General features: G+C 47.2%; 1 protein-coding gene across 1 annotated transcript; it reads left to right on the top strand.

Moving 5' to 3' along the window:
* The first annotated feature begins 849 nt into the window (after positions 1-849).
* On the top strand, positions 850-10,585 carry LOC111138646 (neurensin 1). The gene is made up of 2 exons (XM_022490675.1): positions 850-1,041; positions 9,635-10,585. The coding sequence occupies exons 1-2, from the start codon at positions 853-855 to the stop codon at positions 10,031-10,033; spliced, it is 588 nt and encodes a 195-aa protein (XP_022346383.1). The 5' UTR covers positions 850-852; the 3' UTR covers positions 10,034-10,585.
* The last annotated feature ends 14,319 nt before the right edge of the window (positions 10,586-24,904 follow it).

Genomic DNA, 24,904 nt, shown 5'->3' with positions numbered 1-24,904 from the left:
TCTTAAGAAGACCGAGTCCCAAACAACCCACCCAGAACATAGTTCTATTTAACAATTCTCTGGCCTCTTGTGTATAGTAGACACTTCCTGCAACATGATGATGGTCTGTGTCTACCCTCTCCATTATGCTCTATCATCCCGCATGGACAGATGTGTCCACAAATAATGACTGAAATATTTAGGGTTAGAGTCAGTGAGGTGTAAAGTATTGCCTGAGCCATTTGTGATTAATAAACCATGACACGCACGTTGCTCAGCAGCCTTCAAACACAGATTCCGTACAACGTGACAATTAGCTAAAATGTGAGAGCAAGATCCACGAGATCTGAGAGCAAAATTGCAAACTGCTGAGGAGTAACACCCTGTATTTTCCACCAGGGAACGTGGGAAAGCATCTGAGAGGACAATCCAAGACAAATTCCATCTGTAGCAAGTGAGAGGACCTGCCTAATTCTTTAACATGTAAGTGTAAAGACTACTAGTTTCTAAGAGACTAAAGATTTCTTGTGAAGACAATGAAAATCTTGGCTTCTCTGTCGCCGTTTTTCACGTGCTTCATGCTTCCCTTTTTGCATAATTTAAGTGAGCTGTGCCATTATGTCTCCTTTCATTTATGGAGAACCAGTGTCCAGTCATCGAGTGTCTGGGGGTAATTTTGCATTGAGTCAAAAAGCAGCGCAGCTTATAAGAAAGGCCGGTCTTTAAAAATGTCTTTTCTCTTAAGAAAAGAGCACTGTTCAACTAGACTAACATGACTCAGCCCAGTTCTCACCTTTAATATGCCTTTTAATCCTGAAGCCAGAGCGCGGGGCTGACTGATACCTGGGGATGTTGTCATTGCAGCTGGGAAGGATGAGTTCTTGCAGCAACATCTGTGGGTCCAAGCAGGTACAGGCAGCTACTGAGGGCGGGTACCAGCGCTACGGAGTCCGGTCCTATCTGCATCAATTCTATGAGGACTGCACCACCTCAATCTGGGAGTATGAGGATGATTTCCAGATCCAGAGATCACCTAATAGGTGGAGCTCAGCATTCTGGAAGGTAAGGAAAGAACACGTGTGTAAGGCAAGAGATGGAAATGTTATCGGCTGTGGTGAATCCTGTAGCTGTGAAGAGCTGAGGGTTCTGGTCTTCTCTGTGTGTCTCCATCTTGATGATCCTAAGGGCAGTCTTCTTCCGTTAGGAAAGGAGAACATAAACCTTGAGCTGAAGAAAGCCCCCGAACGCAGGACAATGGTTGAGTTGCAGGTTGAACGTAAATAGGTATAAATGCCATCATTAATTATTATTTTTGATACGGATATTGACGGGCCGCTGAATTCACCAGCTGGGAAGCCACCCATAGGCAAAATCATATAAGCCTTCCCCCCATTAGGCTTGGTAAGCATCATTTGACATATTGCAACAATTATTAGAGAGAAATGATCAGGTATTGAGAGAGATTTGAGGCTGAGGCATAGTACGATGGTCAGCGGTGGTCAGCGTGCTGTCTCTGCCTCTACCAGCCATGATCAGGAGACTATTAGCTTGAGCTTCTCCACAGCACCTCATCAGACAGCGTACTCAGTCATTCAGTGTACAATTATGAGCCCCTACTCTGTGCCGAGACGTTGCAACACGCTAGACATTAAAGTGATGAGAAGGAAAAGCCCTTGCCCTCTTGGAACCTGTAACCGATCACAGGAAACAGACCATAAATGAATAAACCACATACTAGGAAGTCAGGTGGTGACAAGCGCCATGGAAAGAAACGCGTCTGGACAAGACGGTAGGGAGTAATGGAGCCAGGGTGTGGCAAAGGCTGTTCATAGACAGTCTTTCAGAGGAGACGCCATTGGAGCAAGTGCCAGGACGAGCTGAGGGGCAGGACTGTAAGACGACCTAGCTGAACGTCCTTCTGGGCTGGGAAGAAAGCTCTGAAATGGGAACCAATTTTGGGTGCTTGAAAAGTAGCAAGAGTTCCAGTCTGGCTGGAGTGGAAGGAGGGGGGAGGGGTAGGACAGGTGGTGGATCCAGAAAAATAATGGGACAGAGATGATTTGTGTAGCCCCTTGTAGGTGATCATGAGGACGCTGGCTTTTTCCTGGAGAGGTATGGGGAGCCATTTTGAGCAGACGAGTGACATGAACCGACTCATATTTTAACAGGATCATACTGACTACACCATGGAAAGTAGATTATAGGAGCACACGGGTCGAGGCAGCCAGATTATTTATGAGGCTCTGAAAGCACCCAGGCAAGAGGTGATGCTGGCTTGGATTACGGTGGTGTTGGTAGAGATGGTGAGAAGTAGTCTGATTTAGCATAAAGTGTGAAGATCACATTGTGAGAATGTGCTGACAAGGTAGACGTGAGAGAAAGCAGAGTCGGCACGCCTCCAAGGCCTGCAGTCTGAGATATTTACTGAATGATGTTACAGTTTTCTGGGATGGGAAACCCTGGGAGAGCAGTGGCAGGGCTGGGGAACCAAGAGTCCGAGTCTGGCTGTGCTATGCTGGAGATGTGAGTGGGGATCTCTAGCGGCGATTCACATAATGCTTGTGAGTGTGGACTCCGCCATCCTCAGATTACACGGCTTCAAACCTCAGCCCTTCCATTTCACAGCCTGTACCTTTGGGCAAGTTAACTGACTGTAGTGAGCCCAGTGGTGATGCTTATCATACCTACCAGGTAAAGTTGTGAGAATTAAGTAAGATGTTTCATATGTGTTCAAGGATTCAGTGTATCAGTCCCTACTATCAGAGGTCCAATGAAACATTGGATCCTGAAGTGGAAAGAAAATTTGAAATCTAGTTAATAAATAAAGTACTGGGCAGCACAGTCGTTAACAGGGATGAGCCAAGACCTGCATTAATTCGATATCTTACAAGTGTCAGGTACTCCGCATTAAAATTGGTTGACCCAGCATCCTTGCCCTGTAGAAATGTCATCTCTGATGAATCCTCACTGGCCTGGACCGATGAAATATGCAGCCAAGCTTGGCACATCTTGTATTTACCCAGTTAAGTGGGTGGCTGCTTCCCCATGTGTAAAAAAAATAAATATTTGCCTGACAGATCCGTCGTGCCAAGAGCCTGAAATGCCAGTATCGTACAGAATACTGAAAGCATTCACATGGTTCCAAGGCACAACCAAGATGAGATGTGAGAAGCTATAAATCCATCAAATGAGACTCAGGTATGGATTTCAAATAAAGAACCCACCGTTAATGACCAACCCCGGAATTCAGATTTCGGAATTCTGTCTTCCATCTGACACAAGCAAAAGTACTTGTTCCCCCATTATGCTGAACCTACTTCAGAGACTAAAAACAGGGAAAAGTCCATGGGCTCATAGAGATTATATTCCAGCAAAATCCAAATCCTAGACTCAGATCCTCATCACAAAACACAAGGCTAACATTCAGAAGCTTAGAGTCAACCTGAATCACGTAAGAACTCACTTAGAGACCCGTCCTCTACCGGGGGAGGACACTGACCGTTCTTCCATTTCCTTCTAGGAAGGACAAGAGAATCCATTCCAGTGGGTCTTATGAAATGTTTCCTATCAGTGTAGAGAAAGGCAATGGTTGTGCCCATGTTTCTAATCATGACTCTTTTTTCTGATTTTTCTTTCATTTCAAACTGCATCTGTAGGTGGTTCAAGCTACGGGCTTCCCCTTGCCCCCTTCCCAATAAAGTGGTGCTAAGGGATTGTTGGTCTCTCGCTGGAGGCTAGGACATTGCCTCTGAGCGGGCGTCAGAGCTGTGGGCGGCTTGGAGGGGCTTAATGAGGATGGAGATTGGACTCTGATGAGCTTGAGTTAGAATCTCTGCCTGCCACGTGCATCTGGAGAGCCTGTAGCTCACGGTGCTAGTCGTTCTTTCTCTCTACAAGGGATTCTGTGTCCACTGTGTGCAGGGTCACGTGGGAGGCTTGGTTGTGAACAAGATGTGGTTGTTCACCTGTGAATTAGATACAGCCTTGACCTGAAAGAGCTGGCGAAGAAGGCAGGCATGTCCGCAGACAGCTACAATCCAGCACGATAAACGCTACCCTCAAAGGAGTCCCAGAACTTACTGGGAGCGTAGGGATTGGGGGCAGGGAGGGTCTGAGGCAGCCTGGGGAAGCAGTGGCTCCACAGAGAGATCCCCTGGGAAGAGGAGATGTTGGAGGAGGCGGGGGCAAGAGATGAATGGGGGAAGGTACACAAGAGTGGGATCACAGAAGACTTTGAAAGGCTTTGAAATCGGTACTTTTCCGGAACCTTCTGGTTTGAGTCCAGCAAGTGGGCAAGAAAATAAATGTAGGCTTTCTCAGGGAGGTTGTCTCATAGGTGTAAACACACACACACAGGATTACACACACTCTCTGGACCCCACAGGTTCTACCCTCTGGCCGCCTCAGCCACGCCTCCTTTGTCCTAGTGCCTGTAACTCCTGGCGCACGCAAGGTCCCTGTGACATGATCCCACTGACCCCCTGCCTCCCGCTGCACTGCCCATGAATCAGGTTGGCTGGGGGGGAGGGACTTTTCTTCTTGGTCTTGCACTTGACCTTGACAAGAGCTGCTGACCCCCGTTTGTGCGACAAATCACCTCAGTTAGGCAGCTGTGAACTAAAGGAGCAACCCCCTTACCCCATCCATGCTCTCCTCACCTCAGAGTCACCCTCCTTCCTACCTTCTCCTCACCCATACTAGAAATCTCTCAAACGGTGTCCCCAGCCATGCGCAGGCATGAGATAAGACCGTCTCCTCCAAGCCTCTCTTAATGGGGAGTGACTTGGGCTCCCCTCTTTCCTCCCAAGACCCTCCTCCCCTCTGTCCTGATGTCTCCAGTTCCCCCGCTGAGCTAAGTCAGAGTTTAAGTGTCTGTCTTAGATTTTCTTCAAAGTGTAGCTAGAGATTGCTGAGTTGGTTTTATACTAGGAATGAGAGGAGCTCTGTGACTGGGTGGATGGCAGGAGCACAGAGAAAGTGGGAAGGAAGAGAGGGAAGGGAGGGAGGAAGAGAGGAAAGAAGGAGGAAAGGGACCATTTTGAATATTTGGGGTTTGAGGAGCCTTTGGGACATTTTTGTGCAGATCTTACCACTGGCTATCAGAAGTCCAGGGCGAGAGCCCAGGAAGGAAATCCAGGCTGGAGATGGGAGCTTGGAAGTCACTGGCACGTAGACGGGAGTTGGAACTACAGCTGCACATGCAACCCTAGAGAGATCTTGAACAAGAGATGTGAGTCAAGGGGGAACCCTGGGAAACACCAGTAATTTGAGAACATCTGGCAAAACAGGTTGAGAGTGCCTTGTTAAAGATGCAGATGTAGAAACAGGGAAGAGTCGTGTCGGGGACAAGAGTTTTTAAGAAGACAAAAGCACTTAACATCACTGGCTGCAGAACATTCGAATGAGGTCACACTGGATTGGACAATTAGGAGGGTTTTCATGACCTTGGAGAAACCAGTTTCAGTGACACTGTAGGACTCGGCTTGAATATCAAGGATTGGATGAGTTCAAGCCGTAGCTAAAGAGAGACACAGGGCTCCGGAATAGCTTTTGAAGATGGGGACGGTTGGCTGTCTTCCCATGCTGGAGGGACGGAGCCTCCATCAGGTGGGAGACCAAGGGCGGGGTGCCAGGTATCATGCCTGGGGGGCGCGTGGGCCTGGATCCCAGCTGGACATCAATGGTTGCTCCACAAAGCTCAGTGTCCCTACAAGCAGGTCAGGCCAGGTGAGTTCCATCTGCTGTCATTGCTGGCAAGGGACAGCCCTCAGAGCCCAGGTCCTGCTCAGGAGAGGTCAGAGTGGCCTTCAGGGCCGATGACGAAGACGCATCCCGCTTCCGTCCTGCTGCTCCTTCCCCTACATGTTACCTCAAAGCCCGACGGCTCCTTTCACCTTCAGCTCCCTCAGCTCCGCGCCTTCCGCGTCCTTCCCCCCACACTGGCTCTCACTCCCAGCGGTCATTACCACGCCCTCTGCCGGGACAGCCGCCCAGCTCCTGCCGGCAGCCCTCCTTTTTTGGAGCAAACGGAGGTATGTTCCGATCTCGTCGGCTCACGCAGAGGTGATGACGGGGATGCTGGTCTGAGTCACAGCCGGAGCCGGCTGGCAGCCTGCATCACCAGGGTTTCTGGAATCCGGGTTCTTCTCCCTGTCCTAGCCCCCTTTCCAGCAGCAGGTGCTGGATTCTCACACATCGTCCCCACAACAAGGATGCCATCAGAAGTCACTGTCCTCACTGCGGCCTGTAAGGTTTGTCCCAGCGGAGGCGCCCTTCACTCTCGGCATTGGGCCGGCCCAACCACCAGCCATCCCAGGGGCTCCACCAGGCCCCAGGGGCCCTCTCCCTGCGGGGTCCCAGCTCTCTGCATGGACCCACACCGGGCTGTCTGCGCTCTCAGACCCTTAAGGAGCCCTGTGTTGCATTTTTTCAAACTCTATTTAATAGAGCCCCCTTTCTCTTAGGCCAAGGACCACTTCAACTTAGACCGTTTTTACGGCTCTGTATGGCATCACTCCCCAAATCTTCATTCCTTTCCATTCTCCAAGATGGTACCGGGGTTAGGCTGATGCATCCCAGCATGCCGTCTGGCCTCTGTCCCGTGCTCCGTGGAGATGGCATCCTTCAGATCCCACGCGTGCCCCTCCACTCTCGCCCTCCCCTGCCCTCCCAGACATGTCACCGTGTTCCAGGTCCTCTCTGGGCACGGGGCTCGGAGCGCCTCTTTAAACTTGCATGGAGGGCTCCTTCTGGACCCTGGGAGTGGGCTCTCTGCCGCCGCCCTCCCCTCCAGAGACGGCAGGCACCCCTCGGATACCCCCGTTCAACAAGGGCAAAGGGAGAAGGCTCAGGGAGGCCAGCCCCTTTCCAGTTCTTGAAGTGAGCAGGAGTTCTGCCATCTGCAAGGCACCGTTTGCCTTTTAGCCTCCGAGGGAGGCTCCAAGAGTGGATTTTCATCTCTACATCGCGGCTCAGCGGAGGAGCAGGCTGCTCCCGGATTCGGTCACCTGGCTCCGCCAGCAGCGGTCTGGCAGTCCAGTTCGACGGTTAGAATGTTTACGGAGTGTAAGGCGGGAACGAGAAATGTGGAGAGCAGGGCAGGACTAGCAGACACGGGGCGCTGGCCTCTGTCACTCTTCAGAACCTCAGAAATGACGATGGCTACACTTACAGTCCTCAGCTTTTGAAAACGAGTGCCAGTCCTTGAGGAAGAAGGGGATTCAGTGACATAGGAAGCATGTCAGCGTGGATATTAATGTTCATTTAGCTCGCGCATTCAGAATTTTCCAGCGTGACTCATTTTTTTAAGTTACAAATAATGGTTAGGCTTTGGGGATGAATTTGCCACTATTTTCAGAAACATAGAGAAAGCCATCCAAAACGTGATTTTTTTTTTTTTTACAACCCAACTTTTCCTATGGTACTTGAGTCTCATGTAGAAAAGGTTCTGTTCTTTTCAGAAGACTTTATATTGACTGTTTTTTTCAGTTTCTGTATAATATTACATAATGGAAATTTGTCCCTCCATAGTGACTAAAACTCTGTGGTAATTTAAAAAAATAATAATAGCACACAAATAATTGGTGAAGTGCCATGGGAGGATAAAAGAGGAGCATGAGGCTTGGTGATCACCCCACCTGGGTTAGAGCCTGGTCGCGCCAGCTGCTGGCTACAGGACCCTGAACAATGCTTCTCCCACCCCACTGGCCTCCCGTCTCCTCCAGGTGAAATGTAGATAAAAACACCTCCTTGGGGCGCCTGAGTGGCTCAGTGGGTTAAGGCCTCTGCCTTCGGCTCAGGTCATGATCTCAGGGTCCTGGGATCGAGCCCCGCATCGGGATCTCTGCTCAGCGGGGAGCCTGCTTCCTCCTCTCTCTCTGCCTGTCTCTCTGCTTACTTGTGATCTCTGTCAGATAAATAAATAAAATCTTTAAAAAAAAAAAAAACCTCCTTTTCGTAAGAAGCTGCAGAGGATCAAGGGAAAAAACATAGCGAACCCTATGCCTAGGCCGTGAACTTGAACTCAGTAATACCAGCTCTCTGATGGACTTGGGAACACGTTTTCCTCCTATTATCCCAATCTTCTTTATTACTGCATTACCCTAAAACTTAATAAATAAAATAAATATGCTTTAAGTTCAAAACTCAAGATAGGTGCTGTGCATTTGGTTTTTTTCCCAATGTTGTTACACTCACTAAAGCAATTAGGGACAGGAGGAAATGTATTTAAATGTATTTAGAAAATAAATAACTGTATTAGCTGACCTTCAAGTGCTCAGATCGTTCTAGTGTTGTTGCCGGTGTAGCATCATTTCACAGGAGGCGCGTCTCCAGATGGATGTAGTGACGGCTACTTGTTACAGTGGTGGTTTCACCAGGCGCCGGGCTCCGTTTTCGAGCTTGGCCTCGCTTGGTCCTCTCCGCCACTGCGGTTATCGCTTAGCCTTTTATAAAGGGGGAAATGAACGAAGAAAGTGTTTAGGCAACTTTCCTTCTGTGACTGAAGTACTCGTTGGCAGTGCCAGAAGCCATGCCCAAATCTGTCCGTTCCAAACCACCGCAGGGTGGACATCCCCCTCCTGCTTCAGCATGTTACCCTGTATCCGAACTGAGCTAATGCAGTTTCTCGGCCGCTTGCTCGCCAGCATCTGTCCTTGGGCCAGTGACCCACCCTCCTTGAGGGGAAATTTCCTGACCTGTAAACTAGTGATTATGGTGCCCTCCCAGCACCTTGGGGGAAGAGGTGGGTACTTACGCGGATTGCCCATGTCCTCCACCCACGTCACTGGGAACACACGTGCAGGTTGGACAAGTTGAGCTGATACCTCATCGCAGGGAGAGGTGTGACACCACAGGGTGTTCTGGGGAATTTCAGTAAGAGTGTGAGGAAGGATGTGTTACGGGATGTGGGCTTTGGGTGGGTAAGGTTCTGTGGGAGCTGGAGTTGGCTCTCGATCATCACGGCCCATTCTATGATCGGACAATAAGTAAATGGTAAATCTGACCCACAGGGAGGGACAGACCAGGGTAAGACCGGAGCTATCCTGGGTAAAGCAGGAGCCGCTGTTCATATTACCAGGGATGGGGCGGTGGGGAGGGAGGCTGTGGATGGTTGGTGCTTGGCACAATGACCCTGTTTGTCGTCTGTGCTTAGACAGAATGATGAAATGGACTTGTTTCGTGTCCCTCCGTGATGGGCACAGAGCAAGCCCATCTGATGCGGACGTTCTGTGTCACAGGTTATATCCATAGGGGGATGCTGCGGCCTCCCTGTGAGCTCCAGGCCAGCTTCTCAGAGCACCAGGGCCTAGTGGAGAGGCAGGGCTCTTCCTAGGAGCAAGATTGCTTCACTGTTGCCCACAGACTCAAGGGGACAACTCAGACCAAAGGTGATGGGGCCACTGCAAAGCTTTTTGCTTTGAGAAAGCTCAAAGGAAACCATTAAGGCAGTGCTGGCTTGTCTGGTTGGCATTGAAACTAGAAAGTGCCTCCTTTCACCTTCTGTTATCGTTAGGAAATGGTATAGGGTTTGCATGCCAAATTTGGGGTGCAGGGGAATATTAACTGCTCCCAGAAGCCAGGTCCTGCTCTGGGGAGCTCAGGAGAGCCCAGGCGATGAGCTTACCCTGTCCTGCCTCCCCGTGTCTTTGCCCAGGTCGGACTCATCTCCGGCACAGTCTTCGTGGTTCTCGGACTGACTGTCCTGGCGGTGGGCTTTCTGGTGCCCCCCAAAATCGAAGCGTTTGGCGAAGCCGACTTCGTGGTGGTGGACGCGCAGGCCATGCAATTTAACGGGGCCCTCGACGCGTGCAAGCTGGCCGGAGCCGTTCTCTTCTGCCTCGGGGGCATGTCCATGGCAGGGTGCCTGCTGACGTCCGTGTTTGTGAAAAGCTACTCCAAAGAGGAAAAGCTTCTTCAGCAGAAGTTTAAAGAGCGCATCGCCGACATCAAGGTCCACAGCCAGCCCGTTACAAAAGCCCCGGGCCCGGGGGAAACAAAGATTCCCGTCACTCTGTCTAGGGTGCAGAATGTCCAGCCTGTTTCGGCAACCTGAGACACCTCCCACCCCAGTCCCCCCTCTCTGATCACATGCAGTGTTAACAAGGAGCAGGGCCAGGTTTGGAGAGGACAGGGCTTGGGCTTTGGCTGGCCCCAGCCCGGGGCTCGTCTGCGGGCAGAGCGGTGCGGGAGCTCACATCGGCTGGGCTTGGGGTCTTGGGAGGAGGTGACGTCCCTGGAGACCTGTGCGTAGGCACCACGCTGCTTCAGGGGGGCTCGTGCCCCCATGGGGCACCCTCGGGAGCTCCCCTCTCAAATATCGTGACTGTCATTCCCCCGCGTTCCTGGAGAGCGCCCAGCAGTTTAGACCAGGTGACCAGTGGCTAACGTGGTGTGTTTTATTTTCTAATGTCGGTTTCCTGATTTTTCTTGTGTGGTGCTGTGTCTGTTCCTGTCTCACTACGTGTAAGGTATTGTCATGTGTGTTCATAGAAAAGTCGAGTTCCTTGATATTGACCCAAACGTTCGTCTTCTAACTTTCTCTTCACATGAGGTTGCTGAGAATGGGTACAAATTTATCGGAGTTCTCCACCAATTTTTTTTTTTTTTTTTTTTTTTTGGTTTGGTTCTCTCCAGTGTTTTCACTTGAAAAGCTAACATTGCCAACTTTAGAAACTTGGGGAAGAAATGAACTTTAGGAGTTTCTATGCAGCCTCCCAGAGCCGGGGAATGAGAAGCTACTACCCTCTAGCTGTGTGACCTTGGGGGTTTGTTTAACCTGCCCCGGCCTCAGTGTCCCCATCGATGCGACAGAGATCCTGGACTATGGTGTCTGAGATTCCTCCTTTGCCGCATGTCATCGTGTCTCCCGGGGGCCGTGCCTGCGATGTCCCTGGGGCTCTCACCTCGGTGGGACTGTTTGAGATCTGGACTCCCAGAAAAATCTCCGAATCAGCAGCTACTCACGTTTCAATATCCAGCCCCAGCAGTTTATACAGTGCTGTCGTGTTTTTATAAAGACTAAAAGTAAGCCATCCTCAAATAAGAAACCCGTAAGTAGATACTAACCTTAAAAAGGGTCTTCTTCCTCAAATAAGAGGTTTGATTCTCCAGCAAGATGCTCATCTCACCCCTACGCACTTTTACTTAATCTGTGGACTTAAACTGGACTGAGGAGAACATGACCTTGGTCTTCTCTCAGAAATCGTGCCACCTTCGAGTCCTGTCTCTCCTCTCTTTCCTCCCTCACTGGATAAATAAAATATGTGCCCAAACAGAACTTAAGTTGCCATGTCATTCCTTCTCTGCGACTGTTTTCTCTTCAAGGAACGAGTCTCCATCCTGAGGCTGGGCGGGCGAGCTCTCGGGTTTCCCTGGCGAAATGGAAGAACAGAGCAAGCAATTAGCCCTTCTGGTGTGCACCGTTACGCACGGCCCAGCGGGGACCACGGGGCCCATCAGAAACCTCAACAGGGATCAGGGGCCAGGTAGGGGAGAAATCATTCCAGCTTCCTCAGGTTCTCACCTTGCTGTGGATGTAGCATTTTATTTTATTTTATTTTATTTTATTTTATTTTATTTTATTTTATTTATTTTTGACATAGCATTTTAATTGTACCCTTTGAAGCCTTGCGTTAAGCATCTGTTGAAGGCAACATCACTGGAAGCTTCCCGTCCTTGCCTCGGCGTTGGGTACCAAGGAGTCTTGGAGGATGGGACTTGACTTTTAAAAGCCCCCAGAATGAAAATTAAGGGCAGCGGGGCTTGGGAACCTTTAGGTACAGGCATGATTGCAGCTGTAAAAGAGCAGCTCTGTTCCCCCAAAGACCTAAAGGGAACCAAACCAGAGAGAAGCTGAGTCTGAAAAAGCAATTCAGCATGTCCCATCTGTCCCGTCCTGCCCAGGCTTTGTGAGAGCAGGAACTGGTGAGGGCCCTCCCGGTGCCCTTGGCAGGGACTATAGGAAAGCAGAGGAGGAGGAGGACACGCGCTTTGATCTTTGGAGAGGGTGGACCACGTGTACTCACAGGGAAGAGCCCATGAGGACTTTGTAAAGCCGGAGTGGGCAGACAGCGGTGGTAATGGCAGCAGAACGGCCCTAGAGCCTTGGGCTCATTCTGCCTGTTTCGGGGGTGAGGGGGGTGAGGGGGAAGTGGAGCCATTCCCTCCTCCCTGCTACTGAAATTCCCACAGGTGCGCCAGGCAGTCTGTGATCACAATGCCACTGGAGAAACACGATGTGTTAAGGCCTGGAGATCACACAGGGATAGCGTGGAGTGGGTCCCAGCCCTAGATGACACGGGCCCAGCCACATCATCACGGGTCCTGCAAGTGCTTGGAGCAGCAGTGAGGGACCCCTGCTGCCTCCCGGGACAAGCCCCTGCGTCTTCGGCTTAGGAAGCTTACCCTGAGATCTTTCCAAAATCTGCCTTTCTAAACCTTCCATTGGACCAAATCGGTCCACATTGGACCAAATCCTACCATTCAGAGTTACCTGCAAGCTAACCCTGCTTATACTTACCTCCCCTCTCCCGGTCCTCCTGGCTGGGAAGATTTCCATGTGACCATTTCCTGTCCCCTCCTGCATTGTCTTCTTCAGGGAGACACATCTGTGTGCTCTTACTATCCCTACTTCAGCTGTGCCACCTACGAAACGGGGTCCCTACCCGTTTTCAAATGTGTATCAGATTTAGAACCCCCGTGTGTGCACAGCACCTCAAGCCCGAAAACTGAAGGCACGGCCTCCTGGGGTCTGAGCTGGCTCCTTCCCAGACTTATTCTGATGCTCACTCCAGAGCCCTGCAGCCCGCCCACACATCATTGCTTTTCTCCTTCAGCGAGTCTTCTCTCATGGGGCTTATCCTCCCTGCTGTAACCACCTGCCCCTGCACTGGTGATTGGACCCGTCATTCAAGGCCCAATCAGGAAATAACAGCAATAATCACGGGACCTAATATATACTGAGGGGAAATCAGCCTCATCCTGGACACAGCCAGCATTGTGTACGAACACTTATCTGTCTCTGTTATAACTGGTTTACACACCTGTTTCTTCCATTAGCAGCTGGTGTTAGCTGTTTGGGTGGCAGCGACCACATCTTAATGAGGGGGAACCCTCAAAAGTGCATATGGAAAAGCTGTGTGCTGCTATGACATGGGCACTTAAAACAACTATTGCGGATTTACTTAGAGCCAGGCATGAGAGAAGCAAAGAGATAATTGGTAGAGGCACTAAAATTTCTGACCTAACGAGAGAGAAAGAGAGAGAGAGAGAGAGAGTGTGTGTGTGTGTGTGTGTGTGTGTATGTGTGTATACAGGGGATCTCGTGGACAGAACTAAGACCAGAGTATGGATACGGGTGCCTCAAAGCAAAGCTCTCCTCAACCCAACGCTTTGGACTGGGGGAGCCCAGTCTAGTGGCTGGCTAGCCATTACAATCTCTAAAACCAGAATCCTCCCTCCAAGGAGCCCTGCTCACTGACACAGAACTCACAGGCATACTGCTCATTCCTGGGAGAATCGGTTGGAAGACCCGGAACGGCCCGGGCAAGAGCAGAGTCATTGTCTCCAACGCTCCTAAACCAACCACGTGTTTCTTCATCCTTGAACATGGAAGTATGGCCAGAATGATCAGACACGTGAGGGCAGCACCTTGAAAGCAGAAACACAGAGAGAATAACAGATTCCACGGGAAGCATGAGTGTTTCAGGAATCACAGGAGAACTCTAAAAAAATCGAATTAGTCTTCAGGAAGAAATGGCACCCATAAGACAAAAATAGGATGCCATGAAAGAGGAACATCAAATGGTTTTAAAATAATAAATTGCTACATGAATAATTTGAAAACCCTTCCAGAAAAGTAAAATCCCCTCTCGTAAAAATTTGAAAAGGAGATTAAAAAATAAAAGACCCAGAGAGTCCATCAAAGATAAAAAGGTAACAGGAGAAAAGAAGAGAAAAATTATCAATAAAATAACAGAAGGAAACTACAGAATATAGAATATAGAATACAGAATATAGAAATTGCCAGATTGGATGTGTTTGCTGGATATTCAACACCATGAATGGTTAAATAAAAGAGACACATTTTTGTGAAATTTCAGGACAAAAAAGAAAAAAATCATCCAAGAAGCTTCCAGAGAGAACAGACATCTATAAAATAATAAAAATCACAGTGGGCAGAGAAAAGGGCTGTGACTTCAGGCAATAGATGAGAACATTATTTTTGACCTACAGAAACAGACACTGATTCTTATCAAGGAGAAAAGAGGCAAGCAGTAGAAACCCCCCGAAAACATTTAGAGATGGGGCTCCTGGCTGGCTCAGTTGCTGGAGCATGGAACTCTTGACTTTGGGGTTGTGATTTCAAGCCCCATGTTGGGCCTAGAGCTTTTTTTTCAATTGTGTTACGTTAGTCCCCATATAGTACATCATTAGTTTTTGATGTCGTGTGCCGTGATTCACTGTTAGCATATAACACCCAGTGCTCCATGCAATCCGTGCCCTCCTTAATACCCACCACCAGACTCACCCATCCCCCCAACCCCCTCCCCTCTAAAACCCTGTTTGTGTCCCAGAGTCCACAGTCTCTCGTGGTTCATCTCCCACTCTGATTTCTCCCCCTTCATTTTTTGCCTTCTCCTAATGTCCTCCATGTTATTACTTATGCTCTACAAATGAGTGAAACCATTTGATAATTGACTTTCCCTGTTTGACTTATTTCACTCAGCATAATCTCCTCCAGTCCCGTCCATGTTGATGTAAAAGTTGGGTCTTCATCCTTTCTGATGGCTGAGTAATATTCCGTTGTGTATATGGACCACATCTTCTTTTAAATAAATAAAAGTTTTTTTAGGGAAAAAAAGAAGGAAAATTTTAAAATAAAGTGCACACTGAAATCATAGTCCCAATTATTAAGCATGACTCTGGAATCATGGGGAAGAACTAATAGGAGTCTGAGACAAGAGAAGCCGTTGGAAACCCAACCTGCCTTCCCGCTGGGCCCCATCTATTGCTGGCAGGACAGGAGCTGGGACAGGAGCCTGGGAAGACCAAACCCTGCCCTCAAGGGTCCTGCCAGGACATACACTTACAAAGCCAAAATAGTGCAAACCAATTACTTGTTTCCAACCTCCAGCATCACACGGTAGACAAACAAAATGCCTAAAATATGATTATGAAACAGACTGCAAGTGAGATCAGTGTGATGCTGTGGCTGTACAGGGAGAGCCAGCAAGATGTGGAAAGCAGAAGGGAAGGGGGAAGGAGAGAGAAGGGTAGGAAAACTGATATCATCATCTGCTCTAGTGAGAAATTAAGTATCTAAATGTGGGGGAAAGAAGAAATGCATGTAAAATTAAGAACTTAATAAAAAAAAGAAAAATTTTAAAAACATACTCTCAAAAAAATTATAATAATTAATTTAATTTAATTTAAAAGGCTCAGTGGGTTAAGCCTCTGACTCTTGATTTCGAGTCATGATCTCAGGGTCGTGAGATCGAGCCCCACATCGGGCTCCAGGTGTGAAGTCTGCTTAGGGTTCTCTCCCCTGCCTTCCCCTACCCCCGCCTCTGTGCTTGTTTGTTCTCTCAATCAATCAATCAATCAAATAAAAAGTAAAAAGAGGCAATGGCTTAACTTTATCATTTGTCATCATAAAGACAGCCCAATGGAAAAACTGAAAATGAAGCACAAACCTCAAGAAAGAAAAGAATAAATAAAATGGAATAAAAAGGAAACCTTCATCTTCCCGTGACAGGAAATCAGTCAATACGGTCTCAGGTAATAAACCACGAAATCACACAGAAGTGTGTTATTTGCAGTTGTGGAAGGAGCCACCAAGAAGAGCTTCAGAAAGGAATTACTAAGTTATTAAATTATTAAACAAGGTCGCCTCTCAGGGAGGCTGCGGGAGGGAGGCCACAGTGGAGGCCGGATGCTCACAGAGGGAAGACCAGGGTGGTCAGCATTCCAGTCCCCACGGCCTTGACCCAGACTTCAAGCAAACCGCTATAAAGAAGGAGCGTCCAGGATCCTGTTCAAACAAAGGGATCTGTCCCGGAGTAGGTTTCTGGGAGGGTCTCCCTGAGGAACTGAGATGTAACCCGTGCTCCGGAATACAAGCAGACCAGAGGGATCCTGGTCTAAGGGGGAATATGTTCTTTGTTTTGGGGGGGAGTGGGGGGCGGACTTGGGGCTTTCAAGGCTGAAGCAACAGCATAAAGTGCCAGAGCCAAGAGGGAGTGTGGCAGGTGGAGAGAACTGGACCAAGGCCACTCTAGCTAAAGCAGCCCAGGACCCGGGGCAGGGGAGGGGGAGTGGGGGAGCACCTGGGCCAAGGCCACCAAGCTTCGCAACTCCAAGGGGATCAGAGCCTTCCAGAGTGGCACAACATGCCAGACTGGAGGATGAGGCAGAGTCATGGCCGAGGGCAAGGTTTCCTGCAGAGGCCAGGATGGGGCCAGCGGAGGAAGGGAAGCTTGAGGCCCGCAGAGGACGGCTCTGAGCAGCCAAGGGTGGGCGAGCAGAGGGCGTGGGCCAGATGTGAACACGTGGACAAGGGCGTGGGCCAGATGTGAACATGAGGACGAGGACAGCGGGCGCTCTGGGCCCCGAAGCATCAGGCACCTTGGTCTTCTCCCCAGGCTCCACCACCAGTCCCCGCCCTGCAGTCTGGTCCAGAGGAGACGCTCCCTGGTTACTGTCCTCGCCTTCTGAGAACGAGAAGGTGTCAGCCGGAAACAATGAGCTTCTTACTGCCATGTTTTACTTGCCCAACTTACTCTCTGCTCTGAGGGGGAAAAGAAAGAGACAAAAGTAATTTTTGTTCTGCTAGAGAGTCTCTTCCAGAGCATCGCACGATGAGATGGAATTCCGAAACCGCAGCAAAGTAGCCCACACTCCCTGAACGCGTCCTGGGTTCCCCACCAGGGGGTAAACACCATTATGCCTTTTTGCATTTAGTTTATCCCAGAAACAACTGTGAGGGTGACCACTTTTATTTCCTCCCAGTTACAGAGAAGGAAGTCTGGGCTCAGAGAGATGAAGAAAGTCTCCCAAAAACATATGGCCACAAAGTGATCAAACCGGCATTTCCACGCAGGGGGCCTGACTCGGGGACTCCCCTCCCTTGGATGGATTCTGCTGGAAAGGACGAGAATGCAGCTGCCTCTCACCCTTCTTCTAAATGTCCCGGGTGAAACCTGTCCTTAATCCCAGAGTCCTGCCCTGGTGTGGAGCCTAAGAACGTGGGCAGGAACTACTATGTGCGTGTGTTACCACGATGCGGGAATTCGGTCTACACCAGTGCGAGCGATGAAGGTGAGTCCACCTCGGAACTTGAGCGCTGAGTTTACAAAAGATCCGTCCAGACTGTTATTTTTGTGTTTTCCCCGAAATCTTAGAAAGGGCAGACTTGCCCATCTTTGAGCATCTTGAAGGTCAGTACCGCGTCTGACTCATAGTTCTCCCCAACACCTAACATAGTTTCTGGTTCACAGCAGAAGCTCGAGAAACATTTGCTAAATCAAGGTTTGTTGGTTCAAAAAAGGGCAATAATTGTTCTTACCAGCCCAATCTCCCCGTGACCTCTTCCCATCTGTATGATACTGGTGAGAACCACCTGCCTTGCATTTTGACCTATCCTAAAATGCATTGGCTGGAATTTCCGGAAGGCAGGGGTGCCTCAAAACCCATGGGAGGTTTTTTTTTTTTTTTAACTACATGGTGCATTTTTAACTACATGAACACAACCCAACCCTTGACAGAAGGAGGTGGCAAAGACTAGTGTTGAAGTACACGGACCCTGGAGTCAGAATTCATGCATTCGAATCTTGGCTCTATCACTCCGTAGACTGTGGAAACGTAGCCAAGTCCTTACAATTCTCTGTGCCTCAGTTTCCTTATCTATTAAGAACTATAACAGCATGTGCCTACTAGGGTTGCTGTTGGGGATTACATGCATTAATGCATCTAAACCCTTGGAGCAATGATGTACACGGAGCCAGCACTCAATACAGATGCAAATGGCGTTAGCAGGGACACAGCTCGTTTATGACGCACCCAGTGAGGGCTCCTGGGGTCGGCCTAGGACCCCGCGTCCTATGTACACGTTTGCTTTCAGCCCTACAGTCGCCCCCACTGTCAGGTCTGAAGAGATTTGCAGCCCGCCAGACAGGGCACTGACCTTTTCAACGTCAACTTTAATTAAGGCTGGTGAGTAGCTCAAGTGTAATGTTTCATGTCTTTCCATGTAGTTCAGTAAGAAAGATTTATTAACTCATTACAATGTCTTGTTAGTGAGCTACCCAGAATGACTACTACTCCCAGCCAGCTACTCATTCCAGAAAATGCCAAGAATAGAATCTGACTTTCCTGACTTCCTAGGTGGCATCTGCGTCACTAGGTCGTGCCGCTCCAGCATGAGGATAAAAAGCTTCAACAGGTGTGGTGGTGGATTAGAACAGCTGCCTCTGGTGACAGGCAGAAGGCTGCGGACGTGTCATGAGGAGACCACATCGGGCTGGCACCCTACCCTGCTTCTCCTTGCCATGGAGGGGAGCTGGCTGACGGACTGAGCCATCCAGTTCCAAGGAGCTGGGTCTCTGGGAGGTGCCGATCCTGCTTCCTGAAAACCTACCACCTGAGCCCACCAGCATTAAGTTAATCTACTCCGCTCTCCATTTGGCCCGTCAGACCATTTCCATTTCTAAAATGTAACCTTTCGGGGCAACTGGGTGGCTCAGTCAGTCAAGCATCTGCCTTCAGCTCAAGTCATGATCCTGGGGTCCTGGGATCAAGCCCGGGGTCAGGCTCCCTTAAGCAGGGAGCCTGCTTCTCCCTCTCCCTCTGCCCTTGCCCCTGCTCATGCTCTCTTGCTCTCTCACTCTCTCTCTCTCTCTCAAATAAATAAAATCTTTTTTTTAATAAAGTAAAACATAGGGGTGCCTGGGTTCTCAGTGGGTTACTCCTCTGCCTTTGGCTCAGGTCATGATCTCAGGGCCCTGGGATCGAGCCCCACATCGGGCTCTCTGCTCAGCGAGGAGCCTGCTTCCTCCTCTCTCTCTCTGCCTGCCTCTCTGCCTACTTGTGATCTCTCTCTGTGTGTCAAATAAATAAATAATCTTTCTGGGGCGCCTGGGTGGCTCAGTGGGTTAAAGCCTCTGCCTTCGGCTCAGGTCATGATCCCAGAGTCCTGGGATCGAGCCCCGCATCGGGCTCTCTGCTCAGCAGGGAGCCTGCTTTCTCCTCTCTCTCCCTCTGCCTGCCTCTCTGTCTACTTGTAATCTCTGTCTGTCAAATAAATAAATAAAAAAAATATCTTAAAAATAAATAAATAAATAAATAAATAATCTTTCTAAAAAATTAAATAAAAAGTAAATAAAAATAAAAATAAAGTAAAACGTAATCTTTCTGCTTCTCCACCTGCCTCTCCCATACTTCCGATCAATTTACAAATGCACAGTCTCCTTTTCAGAATCTCATTGTTTGGCCGAGCAGGAATTCCCCTCAATGTCCAGTTCCTCAAACTGTCTTCTCACCCCCATCCTGCAAAATGTGCTGACATCTAGAGTGGGGTAACAAGTCCACACTTCTATTTTTGGTCTACATGTGCATTCCCTCTCTGCTTTCTCTTTTGTCCTCATTATATTGGAAGCAGTAGAACATAGTGGTTAATGACGTGGGGTGGGAAGGGGTGACTTCAGACTCTTCTCTCTACTAGATGTGTGACTTTGAGTAAATTACTGACTTTGTGTCTCTTCGTCGATATAACGGAAGTAATAACAGCCCCTTCCTCGCACGGCTGCTGTTGAGGACTACATTTTGTAAAAGCTAACTAAGGTTCTTAGAAGAATGTCTATCAATAATTAAGTATCAAATAAACACTGCCATTTCATTCTTGTGGTCTTCATTGTGTTTGTTGTTACAAGGTGCTAATGCACAGTGGTCCAGTCATCCACAGTGCCAAGTAGAGATCGATATTTAATAAAGTTCTTTTGATCATGGGCTATTGATGAGAATAGGAATGGGGGGGGAATGCCAAATAAGGTCTAGGTTTTTAATAAATTAAAGTAGGCAACAGTGAGTTCCCCAGCAACCAGATTTCTGAATGCATTTCCACCATCATCTCAAGCTTCCCATTTATTATGACAATTTCCTGCTTTCAAATATTGAATGGTAAACAGGAAATTAATTTGAGGATGATGATCTCCATCCAGTAAGGAAAGCAATATCCGCATCAAGTAACCAGACACTCTTCCTAGAAAATTTCCTTCAGAAAATGGATATGATGAACATGGAGGACCTTGAAATAATCTCAGCAAACTTAGAAATTTCACTACTAGAAGTGAGGAACGAATTGCACTTCCGGTCTGGGATAGCCCAAATTGTCACCATGATTTTGTTTTATTTTCTAGTTGGAGACCATCTTCCGGAAATCCACAGAGGGATCTGACTCCACACCTGGAAAATGGGTCACTGTCTGGTGACTCCCTCCTTCCTTGTACTGGGGTTGCGTCCATGGACAGGAACAGAGATGCAAAGTTTGAAGGCACAAAACTATACATGCTGGGAATTCTGTAAACCTTTCATTAATGATAAAGAGGTTCATGTTTAAAACTCCATGCGCACACTAGTGTGATGTCCAAACGGGTCTGGTTACCCACAAGTATTTCAAAGGAAGTCTAACACTGACCACTTCACAGATTGAGTAATAGAGACTGTCCAGTATAACGTTCAAATCACCTGTGGCTATTCTGTTTGGGCTTCATGGGTTAGGATCAACAGTAATTAAGGCTCTAAGGTAGATGTGAAAACAAACCCCCCCAATCTACACAGTTGTCTGTGTGTTCAGTGAGGCAAAGATTAGTAGAAGTAATAAAACGACGATGCATAAAACAATATGGCCAGCAGAGGGCGCCAGAGGGGCTCCGTTGGTTAGGCTGGTTTAGGCTCAGACCATGATGTCAGTCAGGGGCATGAGATTGAGCCCTGTGTTGTGTCTGTGCTCAGTGCAGAGTCTGCTTGGGATTCTCTCTTGCCCTCTCCCTCTGCCCCTAAATCTTTAAAACAAAAACAAAAACAAAACAGAAAAAAAAAAACACACAAAAAACCACGCACGCAATATGGCTGACCATCCCCACTCTCATATAGACTATTATCTATGGACTATTACCAGACACCATCAATACCATCTCCCTCTCTTTATATGGGAGACCCTGAAAATTAAGCACCAGCTTTAGTGAGAGACAGAGAGCATGAACCCAGTAGGTCCCAGGTAATATAGGTATAGCAAGACTAACAAAAGTAGTGATTCAGGGAGTATTTTTGTCGATAATGGAAAAGCACCAATTAAAAAAAAAAATCAACTCTGGCTCAAAGATAGATAATAAAGAGGCAGCAGGAAGCCACGGAAAGTTGGCAGGAGTTTCAGAAGAAGATGCCAAAAACCAAGTCAAAGCTAATGATCATAACATCTAACAGCTGCAGAGGGCTTGCCCTCTGCCGAGCACCTCCATGGATGCTGTCTATAAATCCTCACAAGTCAACAAATTACTGTTATCTTCTCCTTTGCATAAGTGAGAAAGCTGAGACTCAGAGAGGTTGATCAAGTTGCCTAAGTGACAGCATACGTGCTGAACGCCAAAACTCAAACCAGGTCTGCCTGATGCTGAGGCACCGAGTCAGTGGGAGTGACCCCAGATTAAAGGGGGAGATGGCAGAGGGGGCAGCGTGAACAGAGCAAGACAGGAACCCCCAGACAACGGCCAGTTCATGAGTAGCAATTGGAAAAATTCGGCTCGCAGGCTCCTAGAAATAGCGTGGACATTTTGCTTTCCACCACATCTTCTCGATAGGAAAAAAATACATGGAACATGGAAAACTAAAATCCAGCCTTACGATATTCATGGGATCCCAAGTTTATACCATGCCAGGGCTGTGGGACTCCTCAATCAAACACCGAAACTGAAGACCACGAAACCTCTCAGACAGTAGCAAAAGGAAATGTGAAGCCTTCCCAGAGACACTTCCAGAACCCAGAGTATACTTGTCTCATGCAAAATAAAGGGCAGAGGTGCACTCACGGTAGGAAGGTGTAAGCCGTGTAAGGAAGGATCTCGGGAGGTCAGGTCAGCAGACACCACAGGTGGGGAAACAGACACCCGAGAAGCCACAAACAGCAGCTTTTAAAGTCCTCTAGGTCTATAATTAAATATTTAAGTATGTTCAAAATTATTAAACTTGAAAAAGAGCTATGAGACATGATAAAACAACAGACCCTCCACAACACAGAGTACTAACCACTATATGATCACGGCACAACAGACCCTCCCAACAGACAAAAGAACCAATCTGAAAAACTAAGCAGAGCTTCTACAAAAGAACCAGTCATTTTTTCCCAGATTTATTGAAGTAAAATTGAACATTTTATATATATATATGTATATGTATATATATACGTATTTTATATACATATATAAATATTTATATTAAATATTATATTAAGTTAAATATAATAAATTAAGTATATTAAATATGATAATATTAAATATATATATATTTTATATATACATACATATATATAAGTATGTATGTATATGGGTACAACATGATTCGACACATACACTGTGAAATGATTGCCACAATCCGGCTAATTCACACCTCCGTCACCTCCCATAGTTATCTTTTCATATGTGGGTGTGGTAAGAACCCTCAAAATCTGCTCTCTTGGCCATATAAAATTGTCGACTCTAGTCACCATGCTGTGTATTAAATATACAGCACCTACCTCATTTCCCCTATCCCCAGCCCCTGGTAACCACCATTATAGTCTCTGCGTCTGTGAATTTGACTCTTTGAAACTCCACATACAAGTGAGATCACACTACTTGCCACTCTTTGCCTGGTTTACTTTACGTAGCCTCATGTCCTCTGGGTCCATCCATGTCGGTGAAAATGGCAGGATGTCCTTCTTTCTCGTGACTCATCCCCCTGTATTAACGTACTACATTTTGTTGATCCATTTGTCTGTTGATGCACATGTCAGTTTTTTCCCATGTCTTGGCTAATGTGCATAATGCTGCAATGAACATGAAGGTGCAGATCCCTGAGATGCTGACTTCATTTCCAGTACAACTGCTGGGTCACAGGATAGTACTATTTTGAATTTTGTGAGGGAGCTTCATTCTGTTTTCCATGATGGCTGTCCCCATTTACATTCCCCTCAACACTGTGCGAGGGACCCCTTTTCTCCGCTTCCTCCCCAACACATATTATCTCCTGTCTTTTTGATAACAGCCATCCTAACAGATTTGGGTCTATCTTATGGAAGTTTTCCCATTTCCTTGATTCTTAGTGATATTCAGCATCTTTTCACACACATGTCAGCCATTTGTATATGTTGAGAAAATGTCTATTCAGTTCCTTTGCATATTTTCAAAAAAGGTTATTAGGGTCTTTGTTATTTAGTTTTATGAGTTCCTTACGTATTTTGGGTATTAACCCTATGTCAGATAGACAGCTTGCAAATTTTTTCTCCAATTCTATAGTCGAACTTTTCATTTGGTTGATTCTTTTGTCATGCAGATTTTAAACTTGTTGTAGTCCACGTGTTTCTTGCTTTTATGGCTTGGGCTTTGGGTAGGATGGACATTTAAAGAATATTAAATTTTATCCTATCTGTGAATACAGGATAGCTTTCCACTTACCTGTGTTTTCTTTGATTTCTTTCTTATAGTTTTATAGTCTCAGAGTTTTCAATATATAGGTCTTCCACCTCCTTGATTAAATTGATTCCTATGTACTTTATTCTTTTGATGCTAATATTTATAAATGGAATTATTTTAATTTCTTTTCTAGATAGCTTGTTGTTCATGTTTATAAACACAGATGATTTTTATATGTTGGCTCTGTATCCTACAACTTTACTGAATTTATTAATTCTAACAGGGTTTTGGTGGAGTCTTTAGGATTTTCAACGTATAATATGTTATCGACAAACAGCGACCATTTTATTTCTTCCTTCCTGATATGGATCCTTATTTTTTTTTCTTAATTGCTCTGGCTGGGACTTCCAGGACTGTATTGAATAGTAGTGGTAAGTAAACACCCTTGTTTTACTGCTAATTTCACAGGAGAAACTTCCAGCTTTACAGCATTCGGATGTTAGCTTTGGGCTTGTCATAGACGGTCTTTATTATGTTGAGGCACATTCCTTCGACAGATAATTTGTTGAAGTTGTTATTATGAAAGGACGTTGAATTTTGTCAGATGAGCTCTAGGTATCTATTGACATGTTCCTACGGCTTTTACCCTTCATGCTGTTAACGTGTGTCATGTTTGCTGATTCGCAAATGTTGAACTAGGTTTACATCACGAGGATGAATCCCACTAGATCAGGCGTGTGATCCTTTTAACGCATTATTGAATTCAGTTTCCTGTTATTTTGTCAAGGATTTTTGCATATACGTTCACCAGACATTACTCTAATCTTCTTTTCTCGTATGGTCCTTATTTGGCTTTTGTATACCGAATAAAATGAGTCTGGGAGTGTTCCCTCTTCTTCAGTGTTTTGGAGGAGTTTGGAAAGGATTAGCATTAATTCTTCTTCAAATATTTAGTAGAGTTCGCCGCCGAAGCCATCTGGTCCCGAGCTTTCCTTTGCTGAGAGAGTTTTGATGACTGCTCTAATCTCCTTGCTCATTATTGATCTATTCAGATTTTCCATTTCGTCGTGATGCAGTCTTGATAGATTATACATGTTTAGAATCATATCTGTTTCTTCTAAGTAATCCGATTTGTTGACACAACCGTGCACAGCAGTCTTTTGTGGTTCTTCGTACCTCTGCAATACCAGTTGTATTATCCCCACTTTCACCACCTTATTTGAGTTTCTCGTTTTCTCCTGGTAAGTTTGGCTAAAGGTTTG

This window comes from Enhydra lutris, unplaced genomic scaffold (genome assembly GCF_002288905.1).
Source record: "Enhydra lutris kenyoni isolate GAN:26980312 unplaced genomic scaffold, ASM228890v2 scaffoldscaffold93, whole genome shotgun sequence".
In the NCBI taxonomy this organism is placed as follows: Eukaryota; Metazoa; Chordata; class Mammalia; order Carnivora; family Mustelidae; genus Enhydra; species Enhydra lutris.
This window is presented reverse-complemented; position numbering and strand designations above follow the sequence as displayed.

Coding starts and splice junctions, on each gene's coding strand:
- LOC111138646 (XM_022490675.1), top strand. CDS start 853: ATGAGTTCTTGCAGCAACATCTGTGGGTCCAAGCAGGTACAGGCAGCT. Junction 1,042..9,634: donor GGAGCTCAGCATTCTGGAAG/GTAAGGAAAGAA, acceptor GTCTTTGCCCAG/GTCGGACTCATCTCCGGCAC.